The sequence below is a fragment of the Salmo salar genome, chromosome 11 (genome assembly GCF_965601325.2).
Source record: "Salmo salar chromosome 11, fSalSal1, whole genome shotgun sequence".
NCBI classification, from domain to species: Eukaryota; Metazoa; Chordata; class Actinopteri; order Salmoniformes; family Salmonidae; genus Salmo; species Salmo salar.
In genome coordinates, this window is record NC_138301.1 from 117,630,417 (window position 1) to 117,653,012 (window position 22,596).

The following is a 22,596-nucleotide window of genomic DNA, read 5'->3' on the forward strand; positions in this document are numbered from 1 at the left end:
TCACCAAAGTCAGATTTACTATAAGAAAAATGTTATTAATTTTGGTGTTCTTCGTCAGAATGCACTCCCAGGACTTCTACTTCAATAACAAATGTTGGTTTGGTTCAAAATAATCTATAGTTATGTTCAAATATCCTCTGTTTTGTTCGTGCGTTCAAGACACTATCCGAAGTGTAAAGAAGGGTGACGCGCACGATGCGTTTCGTGACAAAAAAATTCTAAATATTCCATTACCGTACTTCGAAGCATGTCAACCGCTGTTTAAAATACATTTTTATGCCATTTTTCTCGTAAAAAAGCGATAATATTCCGACCGGGAATCTGTGTTTTAGTACAAAGAGAGAGAAAATAAAAACATGGGATCCCCTCGTGCACACGCCTGAGTCTCATAGTACTCTGACCGACCACTATCCAAACGGGCTAATGTTTTTCAGCCAGGGCCTGCCTCGACATAATTCAGCTTTTTCCCGGGTTCTGAGAGCCTATGGGAGCCGTAGGAAGTGTCACATTACAGCAAAGATCCTCAGTTTTCAATAAAAAGAGTCAAGAAGCTCAAGGAATGGTCAGAGAGGGCACTTCCTGTACAGAATCTTCTCAGGTTTTTGCCTGCCATATGAGTTCTGTTATACTCACAGACACCATTCAAACAGTTTTAGAAACTTTAGGGTGTTTTCTATCCAAAGCCAATAATTATATGCATATTCTAGTTTCTGGGCAGTAGTAATAACCAGATTAAATCGGGTACGTTTTTTATCCGGCCGTGTAAATACTGCCCCCTAGCCCTAACAGGTTAAATTTGATTGTTTATTTGCGTATTAGGGTACCTATTGTTTGATTATAAACGTTGATTGACCTGTTTGGATAAGTTTATTGGTAACGTTTGGGATTCATTTTGTATGCATTTTGAAGGAGGGAAACCAAGTGGATTATTGACTGAAGCGCGCCAGCTAAACTGAGTTTTTATGGATATAAAGAAGGACATTATCGAACAAAAGGACCATTTGTAATGTAACTGGGACCTTTTGGAGTGCCAACAGAAGAAGATATTCAAAGGTAAGGCATATTTTATATCGCTATTTCTGACTTTCGTGTCGCAACTCCCTGGTTGAAAATGATTTGTTATGCATTTGTGTACTGGGCGCTGTCCTCAGATAATCGCATGGTTTGCTTTCGCCGTAAAGCCTTTTTGAAATCTGACACGGCGGCTGGATTAACAACAAGTTAAGCTTTATTTTGATGTATTTCATTTGAGATTTCATGAAAGTTTAATGTTTATAGTAATTTAATTTGAATTTGGTGCTCTGCAATTTCACCGGAAATTGGTAGCTTCCCACTAATCCGCAAGAAATTAAACACCGCTTCACCGCTGCTCCCATCCTGGTTTATCCGGACCCATCCCGCCAGTTCGTGGTGGAGGCCGATGCATCGGATGTCGGAGTGGGGGTTGTCCTGTCCCAACGTTCTGCCCTTGACCTTAAGCTGCATCCCCGCGCCCTCATCTCCCACCGCCTCAACAACATGGAGAGGGACTACGATGTGGGGAATCAAGAGCTTCTCGCGGTGAAGATGGAGTTGGAGGAATGGAGGCACTGGTTGGAAGGGGCGGACCACAAAAACCTGGAGTATCTCCACACCGCCAAGTGCCTCAAATCCAGGCAAGCGAGATGAGCCCTGCTGTTTACACGGCTCAACTTTTCCCTCTCTTACCGGCTGGGGTCCAAGAACATCAAGCCGGATGCCCTGCCTCGCCCCTATAGCCCCACAGTTACCACCCCGGAGCCCGAGACCATCCTTCCCACCTCGTGTCTGGTGACGGCACTCAGCTGGGGTATAGGAAAACCGGTCCAGGAGGCACAGGTCTGGGAGGTCCTCAGTTCTCGTCCAGGTTCTGGAAGGCGTTTTGCACCCTCATTGGTTCGTCAGCCAGCCTGTCCTGTGGGTTCCACCCCCAGTCCAATAGCCAGTCGGAGCGAGCCAACCAGGACCTCGAGACTACTCTGCGCTGCCTGGTCTCCGACAACCCCACCACCTGGAGCTAGCAACTTGTGTGGGTGGCCCGCAACACCCTTCCCTGCTCTGCCCACGGCCTATCGCCATTTGAGTGTCCAGGTATCGACAACAAGCGGATCACCATCGGACCCGGTATCGTCTCGGGCAGAAGGTATGGCTATCCACCCGGGATCTGCCCCTCCAGGTGAAATCCCACAAACTCTCCCCCCGGTATATCGTCCCGTTTCCCATCTCTAAAATCATGATCCCCTCTGCTGTTTGTCTTCTGTTGCCCCATACCCTTCGTATACAACCCACCATTTATGTGTCCAGAGTTAAACCCATGTCTCACAGCCCTTTGCCTGCCCCTGTTGGATTAATAAACTGTTGTTAATTCAAGTTGTCTGCATCTGAGTTTAACCTTGAAACGTGATACCCATAGTGCTGGGCCTTGGTCAAAAGTAGTGCACTAGATAGGGAACAGGGTGTCATTTGGTACGCATACCAAGACTATTCTGTGTTACTGCCCACCTCACACACAACCAAACTCTTAGGGTGTTTTCACATACAGTGCCTTCGGAAAGTATTCAGACCCCTTGACTTTTTACACATTTTGTTAGGTTACAGCTTTATTATAAAATTGATTAAATTGTTTGTTTTTTCTCCTCATCAATCTACACACAATACCCCATAATGACCAAGCAAAACCAGGTTTTTAGAAATTTGTGCAAATTTATAATAAAAAATATATATATTACATTTACATAAGTATTCAGACCCTTTACTCAGTATTTTGTTGAAGCATCTTTGGCAGTGATTACAGCCTCGAGTCTTCTTGGGTAGGACGCTACTAGCTTGGCACACCTGTATTTGGGGAGTTTCTCCAATTCTTGTCTGCAGATCCTCTCAAGCCCTGTCAGGTTGGATGGGGAGCATTGCTGCACAGCTATTATCAGGTCTCTCAAGAGATGTTCGGTCGGGTTCAAGTCCGGGTTCTTGCTGGGCCACTCAAGCACAATCAGAGACTTGTCCCGAAGCCACTCCTGCGTTGTCTTGGCTGTGTGCTTAGGGATGTTGTCCTGTTGGAAGGTGAACTTTCTCCCCAGTCTGAAGTCCTGAGAGCTCTGGAGCAGGTTTTCATCAAGGATCTCTCTGTACTATACTCTGTTCATCTTTCCCTAGATCCTGACTAGTCTCCCAGTCCCTGCCTGCTGAAAAACATCCCCACAGCATGATGCTGCCACCACCATGCTTCACCGTAGGGATGGTGCCAGGTTTCCTCCAGACGTGACGCTTGGCATTCAGGCCAAAGAGTTAAATCTTGGTTTCATCAGACCAGACAATCTTGTTTCTCATGGTCTGAGAATCTTTAGGTGCCTTTTGGCAAACTCCAAGCGGGCTGTCGTGTGCATTTTACTGAGGAGAGGCTTCCGTCTGGTCACCATAAAGGCCTGATTGGCGGAGTGCTGCAGAGATGGTTACCCTTCTGGAAGGTTCTCCCATCTCCACAGAGGAACTCTAGAGCTCTGTCAAAGTGACCATTAGGTTCTTGGTCACCTCCCTTCTCCCCCAATTGCTCCGTTTGGCCCGGGCGGCCAGCTCTAGGAAGAGTCTTGGTGGTTCCAAACTTCTTCCATTTAATAATGATGGAGGCCGCTGGATTCTTGGGGACCTTCAATGCTGCTGAAATGTTTTGGTACCCTTTCCCAGATCTGTGCCTCGACACAATCCTGTCTCGGAGCTCTACGGACAATTCCTTCGACCTCATGGCTTGGTTTTTGCTCTGACATGCACTGCCAACTGTGGGACCTTATATAGACAGGTGTGTGCCTTTCCAAATCATGCCCAATCAATTGAATTTACCACAGGTGGACTCTCAAGGATGATTAACCTGTTGGGGGTAGGGGGCAGTATTGACACGGCCGGATAAAAAAACGTACCCGATTTAATCTGGTTACTACTCCTGCCCAGTAACTAGAATATGCATATAATTATTGGCTTTGGATAGAAAACACCCTAAAGTTTCTAAAACTGTTTGAATGGTGTCTGTGAGTATAACAGAACTCATATGGCAGGCAAAAACCTGAGAAGATTCCTTACAGGAAGTGCCCTCTCTGACAAGATCTTGTTCTTCTTGTCTCTGTTTATTGAAGACTGAGGATCTTTGCTGTAACGTGACACTTCCTACGGCTCCCATAGGCTCTCAGAGCCCGGGAAAAAGCTGAACGATATCGAGGCAGCCCCAGGCTGAAACACATTATCACTTTTGGCAAGTGGCCGATCAGAGGATAATGGGCTTAGGCGCGAGCACGAGTCGACCCCGTGCTTTATTTTCTTTCGTCTTTTTACCTAAACGCAGATTCCCGGTCGGAATATTATCGCTTTTTTACGAGAAAAATTGCATAAAAATTGATTTTAAACAGTGGTTGACATGCTTCGAAGTACGGTAATGGAATATTTAGAATTTTTTTGTCACGAAATGCGCCGTGCTCATCACCCTTCTTTACCCTTTCGGATAGTGTCTTGAACGCACGAACAAAACGCCGTTGTTTGGATATAACTATGGATTATTTGGGACCAAACCAACATTTGTTATTGAAGTAGAAGTCCTGGGAGTGCATTCTGACGAAGAACACCAAAGGTAATCAAACTTTTCTAATAGTAAATCGGAGTTTGGTGAAGGTTAAACTTGCTGGGTGTCTAAATAGCTAGCCCTGTGATGCCGGGCTATCTACTTAGAATATTGCAAAATGTGCTTTCACCGAAAAGCTATTTTAAAATCGGACATATCGAGTGCATAGAGGAGTTCTGTATCTATAATTCTTAAAATAATTGTTATGCTTTTTGTGAACGTTTATCGTGAGTAATTTAGTACATTTTTTGTAAATTCACCGGAAGTTTGCGGGGGGTATGCTAGTTCTGAACGTCACATGCTAATGTAAAAAGCTGGTTTTTGATATAAATATGAACTTGATTGAACAAAACATGCATGTATTGTGTAACATAATGTCCTAGGGTTGTCATCTGATGAAGATCATCAAAGGTTAGTGCTGCATTTAACTGTCTTCTGGGTTTTTGTGACATTATATGCTTGCTTGAAAAATGGGTGTCTGATTATTTCTGGCTGGGTACTCTGCTGACATAATCTAATGTTTTGCTTTTGTTGTAAAGCCTTTTTGAAATCGGACAGTGTGGTTAGATTAACGAGAGTCTTGTCTTTAAAATGGTGTAAAATAGTCATATGTTTGAGAAATTGAAGTAATAGCATTTCTAAGGTATTTGAATAACGCGCCACGGGATTTCACTGGCTGTTACGTAGGTGGGACGAAATCGTCCCACTGGCCCTAGAGAAGTTAATGGAAACAGGATGTACCTGAGCTCAATTTCGATTTTCATAGCAAAGGGTCTGAATACTTACGGTATCTAAATAAGGTATTTCTGTTTTTTATTGTTAATAAATTTGCTAAAATTTGAAAAAAAACCTGTTTTCGCTTTGTCATTATGGGGTGTTGTGTGTAGTTTTCTGAGTTTTTTAAATTTATTTTATCCATTACAGAATAAGACTGTAACGTAACCAAATGTGGAAAAAGTTAAGGGGTCTGAATACTTTCCAAAGGCACTTTATAATCCTCTTTAAAATAAACAATCTCAGTCCTCTTTACAGTTAACTCTGGTGCAAAAAAAGCAAAAGAACTCGGTTCTCTTTGTATTCACACTGCCCTTGCCTTTGATTAAGGACTCAACTCCTTAACCAGTTCATTTAACCTATTTTGTGGACCGAGTCCTCTTTGCATTCACATCGCTATGTTTAGAAAGGAACCTAGATCTTTTTCCAACATTCACTCAATGCACTCTGGGTTTTTACAAAGTGCAGGACAAGTCATTCCATCAGAATGTTTTAGACAGACAGACAGACAGACAGACAGACAGACAGAAAGACAGACAGACAGACAGACAGACAGACAGACAGACAGACAGACAGACAGACAGACAGACAGACAGACAGACAGACAGACAGACAGACAGACAGACAGACAGACAGACAGACAGACAGACAGACAGACAGACAGACAGACAGACAGACAGACAGACAGTATCTACTTATATTTTGGAAGCTTATAGATTGCATTTAGTTAAAATATGAGGCATAATTATTGTTATCAGAAGATACTATTAACATGTAAATATTATTGGTAACAGAATAAATAGCAGAAGAATAACAGCAGATTAAAATAATTCTGTAATTGAAAATTGTAGGCTGCTACCCAATGTTGTGATTCTCAACAATTATATTGTCTTCTCACTACAAACAAACCTGGGGAGATTTGTGTTCACATTGCCCTAACAAAGGGATCCAGACTGTGGAATTCAAGCTAACCAAAGTTAGACCACCTCTCGAGATGGTCTCAGTTCGGTTTGCTTCGGGGGCTCTTTGAGAGGTCTCAGTTCCATTGGAGTGTTCACATTGCACACAAATAAAATCACCAAAGCACACCGAGTTTACAAAAATGGTCTGAAATAGACCAACTGTGAAAACACCCTCAGCAAAAAAGGTGCAATCCAGAACCTAAAACGATTCTTCGGCTGTCCCCATAGGATCATTCTGTGAAGAACCCTTTTTGGTTCCATGTTCTACATGGAACTGAAAAGGGTTCTTTCTACCTGTAACCAAAAAGGGTTCTCCTATGGGAACAGCCGAAGAACCTATTTGTATCCCTTTTTTCCTAAGAGTGCACTAATCACTGCTCAATAAACGAGTAAAACAACTAGGACTATAAACACAAGACTGGGATGACTATCAACGATCTGAGTGAAACCACCGCTGCTCAGACTACAGTTACTGTCCCACAACACACCAAGGCTACGTTTCAAATGACATCCTATCCCCTACATAAAGTCATTAGAAAGTTATACTATAACCTATAGCATCATTCTGCATATTTTAAACAAACCGCAACTCCTTTAATCTATTTCCAAATTAGGGTATTTCTCCTATCACCTGACTGCTGGGTGTGTGTGTGTGTGTGTGTGTGTGTGTGTGTGTGTGTGTGTGTGTGTGTGTGTGTGTGTGTGTGTGTGTGTGTGTGTGTGTGTGTGTGTGTGTGTGTATATGTGTTTCAGGTGGTGTCCTGAGCCAGAAGTATCCCAGAAAGCACAGCGTTGTGATGAACTTCCTGTCCCAACATGCTCCGAGATGACGTAAGTGGAACACCCCGACATAGGGAACACAGCCCAACAGATCAATAAGTGATAGACTCCTTATCGATGGGTTTTATTAAAGGACATGTTTATTAAAGGACCTTCAACTACAGGTAGAGGAGTGGAGAACAAAAACAAAATCCATCATAAATTAAAATTACAACTCAAATAAATAAATAAAGACTATTTCATGCAGATCTACAGGATGTCTGTGTGTGTGTGTGTGTGTGTGTGTGTGTGTGTGTGTGTGTGTGTGTGTGTGTGTGTGTGTGTGTGTGTGTGTGTGTGTGTGTGTGTGTGTGTGTGTGTGAAACCTCTTAGAAGAGACGTATCTGAAGAAGGAGGGAAGGAATATCCTGCTTTAGGAGAGAAGAGGAACAGAAAAATAACTATCTCACTGAAACACTCCTATCAGCCAAGAACTCCTAGGACACTCACTCACTCACTCACTCACTCACTCACTCACTCACTCACTCACTCACTCACTCACTCACTCACTCACTCACTCACTCACTCACTCACTCACTCACTCACTCACTCACTCACTCACTCACTCACTCACTCACTCACTCACTCACTCACTCTCACACACACACACACACACACACACACACACACACACACACACACACACACACACACACAGGGAAAGTAATTCTACTTGGTTTGAAATTCTGGGAAAGACTGAGACAAATCTGACTGTTGATGTAGGTAGATGTATTTAATACAAACGACACGCATCATAATAATACCTATGATTTAATACTAAGTGGTGGGATGTCTCAGAGTTTTGGGAATGAGTATGGAGAGACAACTATATGTATGTACAATGTTTACACTCCCTCCCAAACTATAAACCAGTGTGTCCCAATCCTGGTCCTAGGGACCCAAAAAGTGACACTTTATAAAAATACAAGTTTTTTTGCCCTAGCACTACACACCTGATTAACTAAAGATGATTAGTTGATTAGTTGAATTAGGTGTGTTAGTACGCTAGGGAAGAAACCTCTTTGGGTCCCCAGGACCAGGATTAAATTACACCTTCTAGAACAAACATAGAGCCGTATTGACATGGACACAACATGAACAATGATAATGAACAATGATAATGAACAATGATCAATGGTCAGAAAATAAAAATCACATGAAAATGAAATGACATCAGAGAAAAAAAATCGACAAAGAAACAAAGAAAATAAAAATACATGGACAACAGAGATTGTAGTAAACCAAGACATTAGATGAAAGAGAGAAAGAGACAAGAGGGAAAAAAAGACAAAGAGAGAGAGAATATATACTACAGTACCAGTCAAAAGTTTGGACACATCTACTCATTCAACGGTTTTTCTTTATGTTCTTTATCATCTTGTCATTTCCTTTTCAGCCAACAAGTTCTCAGCATATGTGGGAAGTCCTTCAAGACTGTTGTTAAAAGCATTCCAGGTGACTTCCTCATGAAGCTGGTTGAGAGAATGCCAAGAGTGTGCAAAGCTGTGATCAAGGCAAAGGTTGGCTACTTTGAAGAATCTCAAATATATTTTGATTTGTTTAACACTTTTTTGGTTACTACATGATTCCATATGTGTTATTACATAGTTTTAATGTCTTCACTATTATTCTACAATGTAAAACATTTTTAAAATAAAGAAAAACCCTTGAATTAGTAGGTGTTTCCAAACTTTTGACTGGTACTGTAAATTCTCTCTCTCTCTCTCTCTCTCTCTCTCTCTCTCTCTCTCTCTCTCAATTTTCTCTCTCTCAATTTCAAAAAGGAAAAAGCGAGATAATTGAAATTGAAAGAGAAAATTGAAATTGAGAGAGAGAGAGAGGGAGAGAGAGATTGGAGGGAGAGAGAGATTGGAGGGAGCGATTATGTCTGGTTTGCTGTTTCTCTTATTGCTTCATCAATACATTAAAAAACAAACAACATCTATTACGATACATTGTGGATGAAGACATGTACACAAAGTAACAGATGCAAGAACAACAAGGACACACAAATGTGCAGGTGGATTTGAGCTCCACATTTATCTGGTTACGCACCTGGTTACGGACCTGGTTACGCACCTGGTTACGCACCTGGTTACGCACCTGGTTACGCACCTGGTTACGCACCTGTACAGATGTAAATAACCAAACAGAGAATGAGAGGAGGATGCAACTCAATGGATGGTGTTCTAGGTGATGAGACAATGACACATGACTGATGACAGACTGAAGAATGGACAGAGAGAGAGAGAGAGAGGAGGATGAGAGAGAGGAAGACGAGAGAGTGAGATACTGCGATACAATGGCATTCCAACTCACACACACACACACACACACACACACACACACACACACACACACACACACACACACACACACACACACACACACACACACACACACACACACACACACACACGTTAACTAAAGTGTATTTTCCCTCTCAAGAGTCCAGAATTAAAAGCAGTTCTGATTAGAAGAGAACAGAAGAAACCAGTCTTGTAGTTTAAAGAGAAACCAGTCTTGTAGTTTAAAGAAAAAACAGTCTTGTAGTTTAGAGAGCAGCTCTGAGAGGATTAAAAACAAATCACACTGGTTTAACCAGCAGCTGTAAGAATATGTTACAGTGTGTGTGTGTGTGTGACACAGAGAAAACCAACAGCCAATTTCCTGTGAGCCAGAGAGAAAGAGGGAGAGAGAAAGATAGGTGAAAATGTATAGGAGAGAAAGAGAGGGAGGGGAGACATGGGGAGAAAGAGAAAGATAGTGGGAGAGATTGGGGGTAAAGAGAGAAAAAAGAGGGACGAAAAAGAGGTGGGGAGAGATGGAGAAGTGGAGAGGGGAGAGATGGAAAGGGGAGAGATGGAGAGGGAGAGAAGGAGAGGAATAGATGGAGAGGGGAGAGGGGAGAGAAGGAGAGGAATAGATGGAGAGGAGAGAGGGAGAGATGGAGAGAGGGAGAGATGGGGAGAGGGAGAGATGGAGAGGAGAGAGGGAGAGATGGAGAGGGGAGAGTGGAGAGAAGGAGAGGAATAGATGGAGAGGGGAGCGATGGCGAGGGAGAGAGGGAGAGAGGGAGAGATGGAGAGGGAGAGAAGGAGAGGAATAGATGGAGAGGGGAGAGAGGAGAGAAGGAGAGGAATAGATGGAGAGGAGAGAGGGAGAGATGGAGAGAGGGAGAGATGGGGAGAGGGAGAGATGGAGAGGAGAGAGGGAGAGATGGAGAGGGGAGAGTGGAGAGAAGGAGAGGAATAGATGGAGAGGGGAGCGATGGCGAGGGAGAGAGGGAGAGATGGAGAGGGAGAGAAGGAGAGGAATAGATGGAGAGGGGAGAGAGGAGAGAAGGAGAGGAATAGATGGAGAGGAGAGAGGGAGAGATGGAGAGAGGGAGAGATGGGGAGAGGGAGAGATGGAGAGGAGAGAGGGAGAGATGGAGAGAGGGAGAGATGGGGAGAGGGAGAGATGGAGAGGAGAGAGGGAGAGATGGAGAGGGGAGAGTGGAGAGAAGGAGAGGAATAGATGGAGAGGGGAGCGATGGCGAGGGAGAGAGGGAGAGATGGAGAGGGAGAGATGGATAGGGGAGAAAGGAGTGGGAGAGATGGATAGGGGAGATAGGAGATTGAAAGATGGAGAGGGAGAGCTGGAGAGAGGACAGGGAGAGATAGAGAGGAGAGAACAGAGGAGAGATGAGGAGAGGGAGAGAGGAAAGAGGGAGAGAACTCTACTGTACTGAAGCATACCGCTGTATTGTACTGAACCATACTGCTGTATTGTACTGAACCATACTGCTGTATTGTACTGAACCATACTGCTGTACTGTACTGAACCATACTGCTGTATTGTACTGAACCATACTGCAGTACTGTACTGAACCATACTGCTGTATTGTACTGAACCATACTGCTCTACTGTACTGAACCATACTGCCCTACTGTACTGAACCATACTGCTGTATTGTACTGAACCATACTGCTCTACTGAACTGAACCATACTGCCCTACTGTACTGAACCATACTGCTGTATTGTACTGAACCATACTGCTCTACTGTACTGAACCATACTGCCCTACTGTACTGAACCATACTGCTCTACTGTACTGAACCATACTGCTGTATTGTACTGAACCATACTGCTGTATTGTACTGAACCATACTGCTCTACTGTACTGAATCATACTGCTGTATTGTACTGAACCATACTGCTGTATTGTACTGAACCATACTGCTCTACTGTACTGAATCATACTGCTCTACTGTACTGAACCATACTGCTGTATTGTACTGAACCATACTGCTCTACTGTACTGAACCATACTGTTCTACTGTACTGAACCATACTGCTGTATTGTTCTGAACCATACTGCTGTACTGTACTGAACCATACTGCTCTACTGTACTGAACCATACTGCTGTATTGTACTGAACCATACTGCTGTATTGTACTGAACCATACTGCTGTACTGTACTGAACCATACTGCTGTATTGTACTGAACCATACTGCTGTACTGTACTAAACCATACTGCTGTATTGTACTGAACCATACTGCTGTACTGTACTGAACCATACTGCTGTACTGTACTGAACCATACTGCTGTATTGTACTGAACCATACTGCTCTACTGTACTGAACCATACTGCAGTACTGTACTGAACCATACTGCAGTACTGTACTGAACCATACTGCTCTACTGTACTGAACCATACTGCTGTATTGTACTGAACCATACTGCTGTATTGTACTGAACCATACTGCTGTATTGTACTGAACCATACTGCTCTACTGTACTGAACCATACTGCTCTACTGTACTGAACCATACTGCTGTACTGTACTGAACCATACTGCTGTACTGTACTGAACCATACTGCTCTACTGTACTGAACCATACTGCTGTATTGTACTGAACCATACTGCTGTATTGTACTGAACCATACTGCTGTATTGTACTGAACCATACTGCTCTACTGTACTGAACCATACTGCTCTACTGTACTGAACCATACTGCTCTACTGTACTGAACCATACTGCTCTACTGTACTGAACCATACTGCTGTATTGTACTGAACCATACTGCTGTACTGTACTGAACCATACTGCTGTACCATACTGCTCTACTGTACTGAACCATACTGCTGTATTGTACTGAACCATACTGCTCTACTGTACTGAACCATACTGCTGTATTGTACTGAACCATACTGCTGTACCATACTGCTCTACTGTACTGAACCATACTGCTCTACTGTACTGAACCATTCTGCTGTATTGTACTGAACCATACTGCTGTACCATACTGCTCTACTGTACTGAACCATACTGCTCTACTGTACTGAACCATACTGCTGTACCATACTGCTCTACTGTACTGAACCATTCTGCTGTATTGTACTAAACCATACTGCTGTACCATACTGCTCTACTGTACTGAACCATACTGCTCTACTGTACTGAACCATTCTGCTGTATTGTACTGAACCATACTGCTGTACCATACTGCTCTACTGTACTGAACCATACTGCTCTACTGTACTGAACCATTCTGCTGTATTGTACTAAACCATACTGCTGTACCATACTGCTCTACTGTACTGAACCATACTGCTCTACTCTACATGTAACCCACATAACCAAGTAGATCCAAGGCTCCATAATAAACTACTGGACCATGTAGGCTAGGCTACACACTGTATAATCCATTACTGAGTGGCTGGAAGGGAAAAGCCATTAGTCTGAAGGTGAACCTGCATGATGTGAGCAGGTCATACGGTTTACCAGTGGACATGGCAGTATACTACTGTTAGAGTGTGTGCATGTGTGGGTGGGTACTGTTCTCTCAGCATTTAGAGACAGAGAGAGACCTACTAAAAATACACCTTCTTGTCTGTACCCAGGAATGCACTGAACTCTATATAATGTAGTTAGAGAGAGAGAGAGAGAGAGAAAGAGAGAGAGAGAGAGAGAGAGAGAGAGAGAGAGAGAGAGAGAGAGAGAGAGAGAGAGAGAGAGAGGAAGGCAAAGAGAGAGAGAGACAGAGAGCGAGAGAGAGAGAGAGAGAGAGAGATCCTACTGACCATATATACACCTTACACACACTAATTAATAAACACGTCCACCAAAAAAAGAGGGCAAAATCTTTGCGTGCTTTATTGACTTTAAAAAATTTGATTCTATTTGGCATGAAGGGCTATTTTACAAAATTCTCCAAAGTGGGCTTGGTGGTAAGGTGTATGACTTAATAAAATGTATGTACACAGAAAATAAATGTGCAATAAAAATCAAAAACCAAAGAACAGAATTATTTTCACAATGTCGAGGTGTGAGACAAGGCTGCAGTTTGAGTGCAAACCTTTTCAACATTTATATCAATGAATTAGCAGACATGTTGGACCATTCTCCAGCCCCAGGACTCACTATTTGACACAGAGGTGAAATACCTGCTATATGCTGATGACTTGGTACTTCTATCACCAACCAAAGAAGGTCTTCAACAGAACATTAATATTCTAGAGCAATATTGCCATAATTGGGCCCTGGCAGTAAATTTCCAAAAAACGAAAATCATGATTTTCCAAAAGAAAACCAGATGTCAGAAACACAAATATAAATTCACCCTGAACAACACCATCATTGAACACACTACAAATTACACCTACCTTGGTCTGACCATATCTGCATCGGGAAACTTTAATATGGCAGTGAATGCATATGGCAGTGATTATCTCTACTCTGTCAGAGATACGAAGCAGAGACAGATCCTTACCAAGTACAGGCTGAGTGACCACCGATTGGCAATAGAAACCGGCAGACATAAAAAGACATGGCTCCCCAAAGAGGAGCGTGTATGTGGTCACTGCACGACAGGAGAGGTAGCGACAGAGATGCACTTTCTCCTTTACTGTGATAAATATTCCTCACAAAGAGATTCCTTATTCACAGAAATGACTACATTTATTCCAAATTTGAACTTATTAAACCCAGAGGAAAAACAAAAAATACTCATGGGCGAAGGAGCAATGGCTCCTCTTGCAGACAAATATGTATTTGCCTTCCATAGCATGAGGGACACTGAATAATAACATCTGCATAGTAAGCAGTAACTTACTTATTATAACTATTATTGTTATTACTATTATTATTGTTGTTTATCATTCCAAATAGTAGTGGTATGGGTGGTAATGGTAATGATAACAGTTTAGTGATGGTGGTAGTAGTGGTAGTAATGATGATAGTAGTTGTAGTACTGATGTAATGGTGAAGATGACCGTTATTTAGTTATAAGTTAGTTATAGAATCATTTTCCATATTTATATTTTTATATTTATTACATTCTACTATTTTACTATTATTTTACTACTATTTTATTGTTATTATTTTTATATTTAATTTTGTATTATTATTTACTGCCATTTTATATTATTATTTGTTATTGTTTATAATTGTATTACAATGCATATTGTATACATTGTTGCTTTGGCAATATTGACACAATGTTTTTCATGCCAATAAAGCAGCTTGAATTTGAATTTGAATTTGAGAGAGAAGACCTACTAAAAATACACCTTCTTGTCTGTACCAGGAATGCACTGAACTCTATATAATGTAGAGAGAGAGAGAGAGAGAGAGAGAGAGAGAGAGAGAGAGAGAGAGAGAGAGAGAGAGAGAGAGCGAGAAAGAGAGAAGACCTACTAAAAATACACCTTCTTGTCTGTACCAGGAACGCACTGAACTCTATATAATGTAGAGAGAGAGAGAGAGATGGGGAGAGAGAGAGAGAGAGAGAGAGGGAGAGAGAGAGAGAGAGAGAGGGGAGGGGGAGAGAGAGAGAGAGAGAGAGAGAGAGCGAGAGAGAGAGAAGACCTACTAAAAATACACCTTCTTGTCTGTACCCAGGAACGCACTGAACTCTATATAATGTAGCTAACCTAAAAAACAAGCTCAATGTGAGTGGACGGTCAGACGGTCTGCTACAATTTAGCTAGAGAGGAGAGACAGACAGCTACTGATGGAATATCATATACCGACTCTGTGAAGATTAATACCATATTGGAGAGAGAGGGAGGGCATACAGGGGAGGGGAGGAGAGGAGAGAGGGGGGAGGGCATAGAGGGGAGGGGAGGAGAGAGGGGGAGGACATAGAGGGGAGGGGAGGAGAGGAGAGAGGGGGGAGGGCATAGAGGGGAGGGGAGGAGAGGAGAGAGGGGGGAGGGCATAGAGGGGAGGGGAGGAGAGAGGGGGAGGACATAGAGGGGAGGGGAGGAGAGGAGAGAGGGGGGAGGGCATAGAGGGGAGGGGAGGAGAGGGAGAGAGGGGGGAGGGCATAGAGGGGAGGGGAGGAGAGAGGGGGGAGGACATAGAGGGAGGGGAGGAGAGAGGGGGGAGGGCATAGAGGGGAGGGGAGGAGAGAGGGGGAGGACATAGAGGGGAGGGGAGGAGAGAGGGGGGGAGGGCATAGAGGGGAGGGGAGGAGAGAGGGGGAGGACATTAGAGGGGAGGGGAGGAGAGGAGAGAGGGGGGAGGGCATAGAGGGGAGGGGAGGAGAGAGGGGGAGGACATAGAGGGGAGGGGAGGAGAGGAGAGAGGGGGGAGGGCATAGAGGGGAGGGGAGGAGAGAGGGGGAGGACATAGAGGGGAGGGGAGGAGAGAGGGGGAGGGCATAGAGGGGAGGGGAGGAGAGGAGAGAGGGGGGAGGGCATAGAGGGGAGGGGAGGAGAGAGGGGGGAGGGCATAGAGGGGAGGGGAGGAGAGAGGGGAGGACATAGAGGGGAGGGGAGGAGAGAGGGGGAGGGCATACAGGGGAGGGGAGGAGAGAGGGGGAGGGCATACAGGGGAGGGGAGGAGAGGGGGGAGGGCATACAGGGGAGGGGAGGAGAGAGGGGGAGGGCATAGAGGGGAGGGGAGGAGAGGAGAGGAGAGAGGGGGGAGGGCATAGAGGGGAGGGGAGGAGAGAGGGGGAGGGCATACAGGGGAGGGGAGGAGAGAGGGGGGAGGGCATAGAGGGGAGGGGAGGAGAGAGGGGGAGGGCATAGAGGTTAGGGGAGGAGAGAGGGGGGCCTAGAGAGAGAGAGAGAGAGAGAGAGAGAGAGAGAAGTGGGCTATAATAATCTGTGACCCTCCATTCCTCAGCACAGCTATGCTCCCGAGGCTTACAGGGTATCACAGCAACACAAAGACAGCTGAATGATAATCTCCAGCCCAGAAATACACTCCAACTCTCCTGATTTCACTAAGCCTGAACAGTTGAATAAGTGATATTATGAGGCCAACTCAGAACACCCAGAGAGATGCAAATAGTTGTAGCAACTTGCTCTCACTAGTGCTTGTCTGATGAGTCCTGGTTGCTAGGTTACTCAGTAGTGAAAAAGTAGAACAGACAGTCGGTGGGCTGAATCTCAATAGTCAAGAGTGGTTTCCTCTCTCCTTGTCTCCTTTCGTTTATCTCTCCTTCACCTGCACTGATCTGGAAATACTGGCTGACCAACGGGACTCTGGAAGATAACTGGCTGACCAATGGGGATTCATATTCTTTACTCATTGAACAAAAGTACTATGGAGTCCTAACTGACTATCCAATAGGATACTCAGTCATTCCTTGGTCGGCTGATCATTGACTGACCACAGCGTGAGAGAGAGAGAGAGAGAGAGAGAGAGAGAGAGAGAGAGAGAGAGAGAGAGAGAGAGAGAGAGAGAGAGAGAGAGAGAGAGAGAGAGAGAGAGAGCTGCTGGAACATTCAGTAAAGGTCAGAGGGGCTGTGAGACAGCGTTTAGGGCTCTACATTCAGTAAAGTTCAGTGGGGCTGTGAGACAGCGTTTAGGGCTCTACATTCAGTAAAGGTCAGAGGGGCTGTGAGACAGTGTTTAGGGCTCTACATTCAGTAAAGGTCAGTGGGGCTGTGAGACAGCGTTTAGAGCTCTACATTCAGTAAAGGTTAGAGGGGCTGTGAGACAGCGTTTAGAGCTCTACATTCAGTAAAGGTCAGTGGGGCTGTGAGACAGCGTTTAGAGCTCTACATTCAGTAAAGGTCAGTGTGGCTGTGCGACAGTGTTTAGGGCTCTACATTCAGTAAAGGTCAGTGTGGCTGTGCGACAGTGTTTAGAGCTCTACATTCAGTAAAGGTCAGAGGGGCTGTGAGACAGCGTTTAGAGCTCTACATTCAGTAAAGGTTAGAGGGGCTGTGAGACAGTGTTTAGAGCTCTACATTCAGTAAAGGTCAGAGGGGCTGTGAGACAGCGTTTAGGGCTCTACATTCAGTAAAGGTCAGAGGGGCTCAGAGACAGTGTTTAGAGCTCTACATTCAGTAAAGGTCAGAGGGGCTGTGAGACAGCGTTTAGGGCTCTACATTCAGTAAAGGTCAGTGGGGCTGTGAGACAGCGTTTAGGGCTCTACATTCAGTAAAGGTCAGAGGGGCTGTGAGACAGTGTTTAGGGCTCTACATTCAGTAAAGGTCAGTGGGGCTGTGAGACAGCGTTTAGAGCTCTACATTCAGTAAAGGTTAGAGGGGCTGTGAGACAGCGTTTAGAGCTCTACATTCAGTAAAGGTCAGTGGGGCTGTGAGACAGCGTTTAGAGCTCTACATTCAGTAAAGGTCAGTGTGGCTGTGCGACAGTGTTTAGGGCTCTACATTCAGTAAAGGTCAGAGGGGCTGTGAGACAGCGTTTAGGGCTCTACATTCAGTAAAGGTCAGAGGGGCTCTGAGACAGTGTTTAGAGCTCTACATTCAGTAAAGGTCAGAGGGGCTGTGAGACAGTGTTTAGAGCTCTACATTCAGTAAAGGTCAGAGGGGCTGTGAGACAGCGTTTAGAGCTCTACATTCAGTAAAGGTCAATGGGGCTGTGAGACAGCGTTTAGGGCTCTACATTCATGCTACAGCATATGTGTGTGTGTTTCTCTGGAGAGGAGAAGAGAAGAAAGGAGGAAAGAGGATGAGGGGAGAGGAGAGTGGGTCATCCTAATCAATAATCAACTAATTGTTTAGAAGGCTTGAGGGCCAAATTCCACGATCGATTAGTCATGCCTGACCATATCAATCAAACTCTGCACGTCAGACACACACACACACACACACACACACACACACACACACACACACACACACACACACACACACACACACACACACACACACACACACACACACACACACACACACACACACACACACACACACACACACACGAAAGCGCTGCAGTGAAAGAGGTAGGCCTGGGATTGAGGACAGCATTAAAACCTCATCAGTATCTGAATTACCACAGCGCAGCATCACAGCCTTTTAACAGTAGGTCTTCCCTCATGTCTTAGAGAAACACATTGGCTGGATCCAAAATAGCACCCAGACATAGTTCCCTATGTAGGGAAAAGGTTGCGAATTGTGGACGCAGTCATTCTTCCACTTGAGTTGCATGCTCCCGTTACAGCACATTCTAGTACAGTATCAGTGGCTAGATGACACATGGCACCCTATTCCCTAAATAGTGCACTACCTTTCAGTCACTATCAGGCTATACGGGAAGTATCTAAAGGAGATAAGTGACTGACAGTACTGCACTATGTAAGGAGTGAGGTGTCACACTACCGAAGGTAGAAACCTCTCCATCAGGAGATCTTCACTGATAAACCATCAACACGGAAAGAAACAGTCAAGGAAATATCATTAAGGAACTAATATCATCGGAATTGTAACGTGAGCCAGGGAATTTCCAGAATTCCTGAAGCAGCAGCGTTTACAGGTCAAAGGGTCGAACCCTTCTGAAACTCTAAGGATTGTGGGACTTGTAGTTTCTCCATTCTCTAGTGACTCTAGGCTGTAGACTGGGCCTTGTTGTTTTCCTGAGAACATAGAAGGAGTGTGTTATAGAGAATGGGGGGTCTGTCTGTCTGTCTGTCTGTCTGTCTGTATGTCTGTCTGTGTGTGTTGTCTTACCCTGCGTGGTCTGAGGTCTGAAGCAGGGCCGGAAGGGGAGGGGCTTTGTGATTTCCCCGAGCCAGGAGTGGACAGCTGACTGGTCGGATTCCCATTCACTAGAGAGAGAGAGAGAGAGAGAGAGACAAAGAGAGACAAAGAGAGACAAAGAGAGAGGCCAAGTGAGAGACAAAGAGAGAGAGAGAGAGAGAGACAAAGAGAGAGACAAAGAGAGAAAGACAAAGAGAGAGCGACAAAGAGAGAGAGAGAGAGAGAGAGAGACAAAGAGAGAGAGAGAGAGACAAAGAGAGAGAGACAAAGAGAGAAAGACAAAGAGAGAGAGACAAAGAGAGAGAGAGAGAGAGACAAAGAGAGAGAGACAAAGAGAGAGAGAGAGAGAGACAAAGAGAGAGAGACAAAGAGAGAAAGACAAAGAGAGAAAGACAAAGAGAGAGGCCAAGAGAGAGACAAAGAGAGAGAGAGAGAGAGAGACAAAGAGAGAGACAAAGAGAGAGACAGAGAGAGAGACAAAGAGAGAGGCCAAGAGAGACAAAGAGAGAGAGAGAGAGAGAGACCAAAAGAGAGAGAGAGAGAGAGAGAGAGAGAAATGGAATGTAGTTGAATAAGAGAAGGGTGTAAAAGAGAGAGGATGGAGTGAGAGAAGTGGGTGGCAGGAGAGAATAGGGAGAAAGAAGAGAAGAGAGAGAGAAAACAAGTCAGTGAGTGAATTAATAAAGTTTAAAAAAGCAGCAGTATTTTCTCCTCTATTTGTGTCTGTCTCAGAACAACTTACTCACTCTCCCTTCATATCCATAGAAATGAGAAGAGGAGGAGGAGGAGAAGAAGAGGTGGACGAGAAGATGTAGTGAAGAGGTGGTGGACAAGAGTAGGAGGTGAAAGAGAAAGGGACGAGGAGGAATAGGATCCCACAAAACTGATCCTTCATTCAGTTCAAAATAAACCCAGCTTGTGTCAATACAACTTGTTTTACTAGACCACCTCACACTTACCTGCCTTGTGCCAACGAATAGGATTACAAGTTCACAACGATGGCGTGATATAACTGGCACTGTAACAGTATCAGTATCAGAGCTGCCGTAACACATGTGGCGAGACAGCCACCCTTCTTTTCAATCTGCCGCCGTCACTTTCAAAGCAGAAGAACTGAACAAGTTTACCAGACATATACATTCGTTCACGTCATAGAAAAGCTTTGAAAAAAAACGTTTTGGCAACGTAAAACAAAGCAGGCGTTTCTTATTGGAAAGTTGCCACAAATTTCAGCCCGTTTGCCTCGGTTTTGTTTCGTGAATACAACCCTGTCCCCAATGGAGGCTGGTGGGAGGAGCTATAGGAGGATGGGCTTATTGCAATGGCAGGAATGGAATTATGGAACGGAGTCAAACATGTTTCTAATATTTTCTTGGGATTCCCGAGGACGCATCCAATAATCTGGAGGGGGCGATCAGAGAGTTCATGCAATCCGTCTTGAAGCTTCCTAGAGAATGTAAACAAGGTGGCTTTCCACCGAGTGCACAGACTTGGAGCTCAGAGTGACAAGACCAAGGGTCCCCCGACCGAACATCGCAAAATTTGAACACTACCAACAAAAGGAGCTGATCAAAAGCAGAGGAAGGGAGTTTAAAGAGACCAAATTCAGTCTCAATTATCCATTTCCAAGGGAGATAAACAAACGTTGTAAGAGATTGTATCCAGTACAGAGGCAACAGAGGGAGAAGGGTAAGCGTGCCTTTCTCATTGTGGACAAACTCTTTATAGATGGACAGCTTTTCAAAGACAGCTCCATAACACCATGGCTGTACTACATTCTACAGGGACTTCAGGTTATGAAAAAAAGAAAGTATGGCAACTTTAAAAATATCTGAACACTATGAAGTGGATATGAACACACACACACTCAATTACATGCTCGCTTACACATACGGACTTATACATACACACACACACACACACACTTGTTCTCTCTCTCTCTCTTCTCTCTCTTTTCTCTCCCTATTGTCGAGAACTTTTCTATAATTGAATATGTTTTTGTTTATCTATCTTTTTTATGTCTTTGTCTACATATTTATCTATGTTTACAACAAGCCATGGGAAGATATCAGAACAGGGACATTTGGGGAATAATAACATATTGTACGGAATACATTTGTACTGTAGTGAAGCCGTCTCTTAAGTAATGCAAGGTCTCTTTCATGATCATGTGAAACATCAATTGCTATGGAAATGCTGGGATGTGTTTTTCAATGATGTTAAAGGTAATTATGATGCAACTATGATGGTGATACGATATGGATTACAATTATCATCATGAATATTAAGGCTATACGCACTTCATGTTACACACATAGACACTCAAACATGCAAATTGGCCAGGTTATTATTAACAGCAGCAGCATCAGTAGTAGTAGCAGTAGTAATAGCAGTAATAGTAGTAGTAGCAGTAGCACTAGAAGTAGTAGTAGTAGAAAGAACAGTAGTAGTAGTAGTAGTAGTAGTAGTAGCAGTAGCAGTAGTAGCAGTAGCAGTAGTAGTAGTAGTAGTAGTAGTAGTAGCAGCAGCAGTAGTAGTAGTAGCAGTAGCAATAATAGTAGTAGTAGTAGTAGTAGTAGCAGTAGCAGTAACAGTAGTAGTAGTAGCAGCAGCAGTAGCAGTAGTAGCAACAATAATAATAGTAGTAGTAGCAGTAGTAGTAGCAGTAGCACTAGTAGTAGTAGTAGTAGCACGAGTAGTAGTAGTAGTAGCACTACTAGTAGTAGCAGTAGCACTAGTAGTAGTAGTAGTAGTATCACTAGTAGTAGTAGTAGTAGTAGCCATAGTTACAGCAGTTGTCTTAGCAGTAGTAATAGCAGAAGTAGTAGTAGCAGTAGCAGGCAGCAGTAGTAGTAGTAGTAGTAGCACTAGAAGTAGTAGTGGCAAGAATAGTAGTAGTAGTAGCAGTAGTAGTAGCAGCAGTAGTAGTAGCAGTAGCAGTAGTTACAGCAGTAGTAGTAGCAGTAGTAGTAGTAGTAGTAGTAGTAGTAGTAGTAGTTGCAAGAATAGTAGTAGTATTAGTAGTAGTAGTAGCAGCAGCAGTAGTAGTAGCAGCAGTAGTAGTAGTGGAAGCAGTAGCACTGGAAGTACTAGTAGTAACAAGTAGTAACAAGAAAAGTAGTAGTAGTAGTAGTAGTAGTAGTAGTAGTAGCAGTAGCAGTAGTTACAGCAGTAGTAGTAGCAGTAGTTACAGCAGTAGTAGTAGCAGTAGTTGTAGTCATAGAAATAGTAGTAGTAGTAGCAGTAGTAGTAGTAGTAGTAGTAGTAGTAGTAGTAGTAGAAGTAGTAGCAGTAGTAGCAGTAGTAATAGCAGTATTAGTAGTAGCAGTAGTAGTAGTAGCAGTAGTAGTAGTAGTAGTAGTAGAAGTAGCAGTAGTAGTAGTAGAAGTAGTAGTAGTAGAAGTAGTAGTAGTAGTAGTAGTAGTAGTAGTAGTGGTAGCAAGAATAGTAGTAGTATAGTAGTAGCAGT

At 43.9% G+C, this 22,596-nt stretch overlaps 1 protein-coding gene across 3 annotated transcripts in view; it reads right to left on the reverse strand.

Moving 5' to 3' along the window:
* dclk1a (doublecortin-like kinase 1a) overlaps positions 1-22,596 on the reverse strand; it is a 183,435-nt gene that overhangs the window by 42,745 nt on the left and 118,094 nt on the right. For 2 of the 3 annotated variants that reach the window (XM_045690206.2, XM_045690207.2), the window contains one exon: positions 19,098-19,195. In XM_045690206.2, the coding sequence (XP_045546162.1) occupies positions 19,098-19,195 (98 nt within the window). Of the gene's footprint in view, positions 1-16,162; positions 19,004-19,097; positions 19,196-22,596 lie in introns of those variants that run through there. The other variant, XM_045690208.2, reaches the window with a different exon arrangement.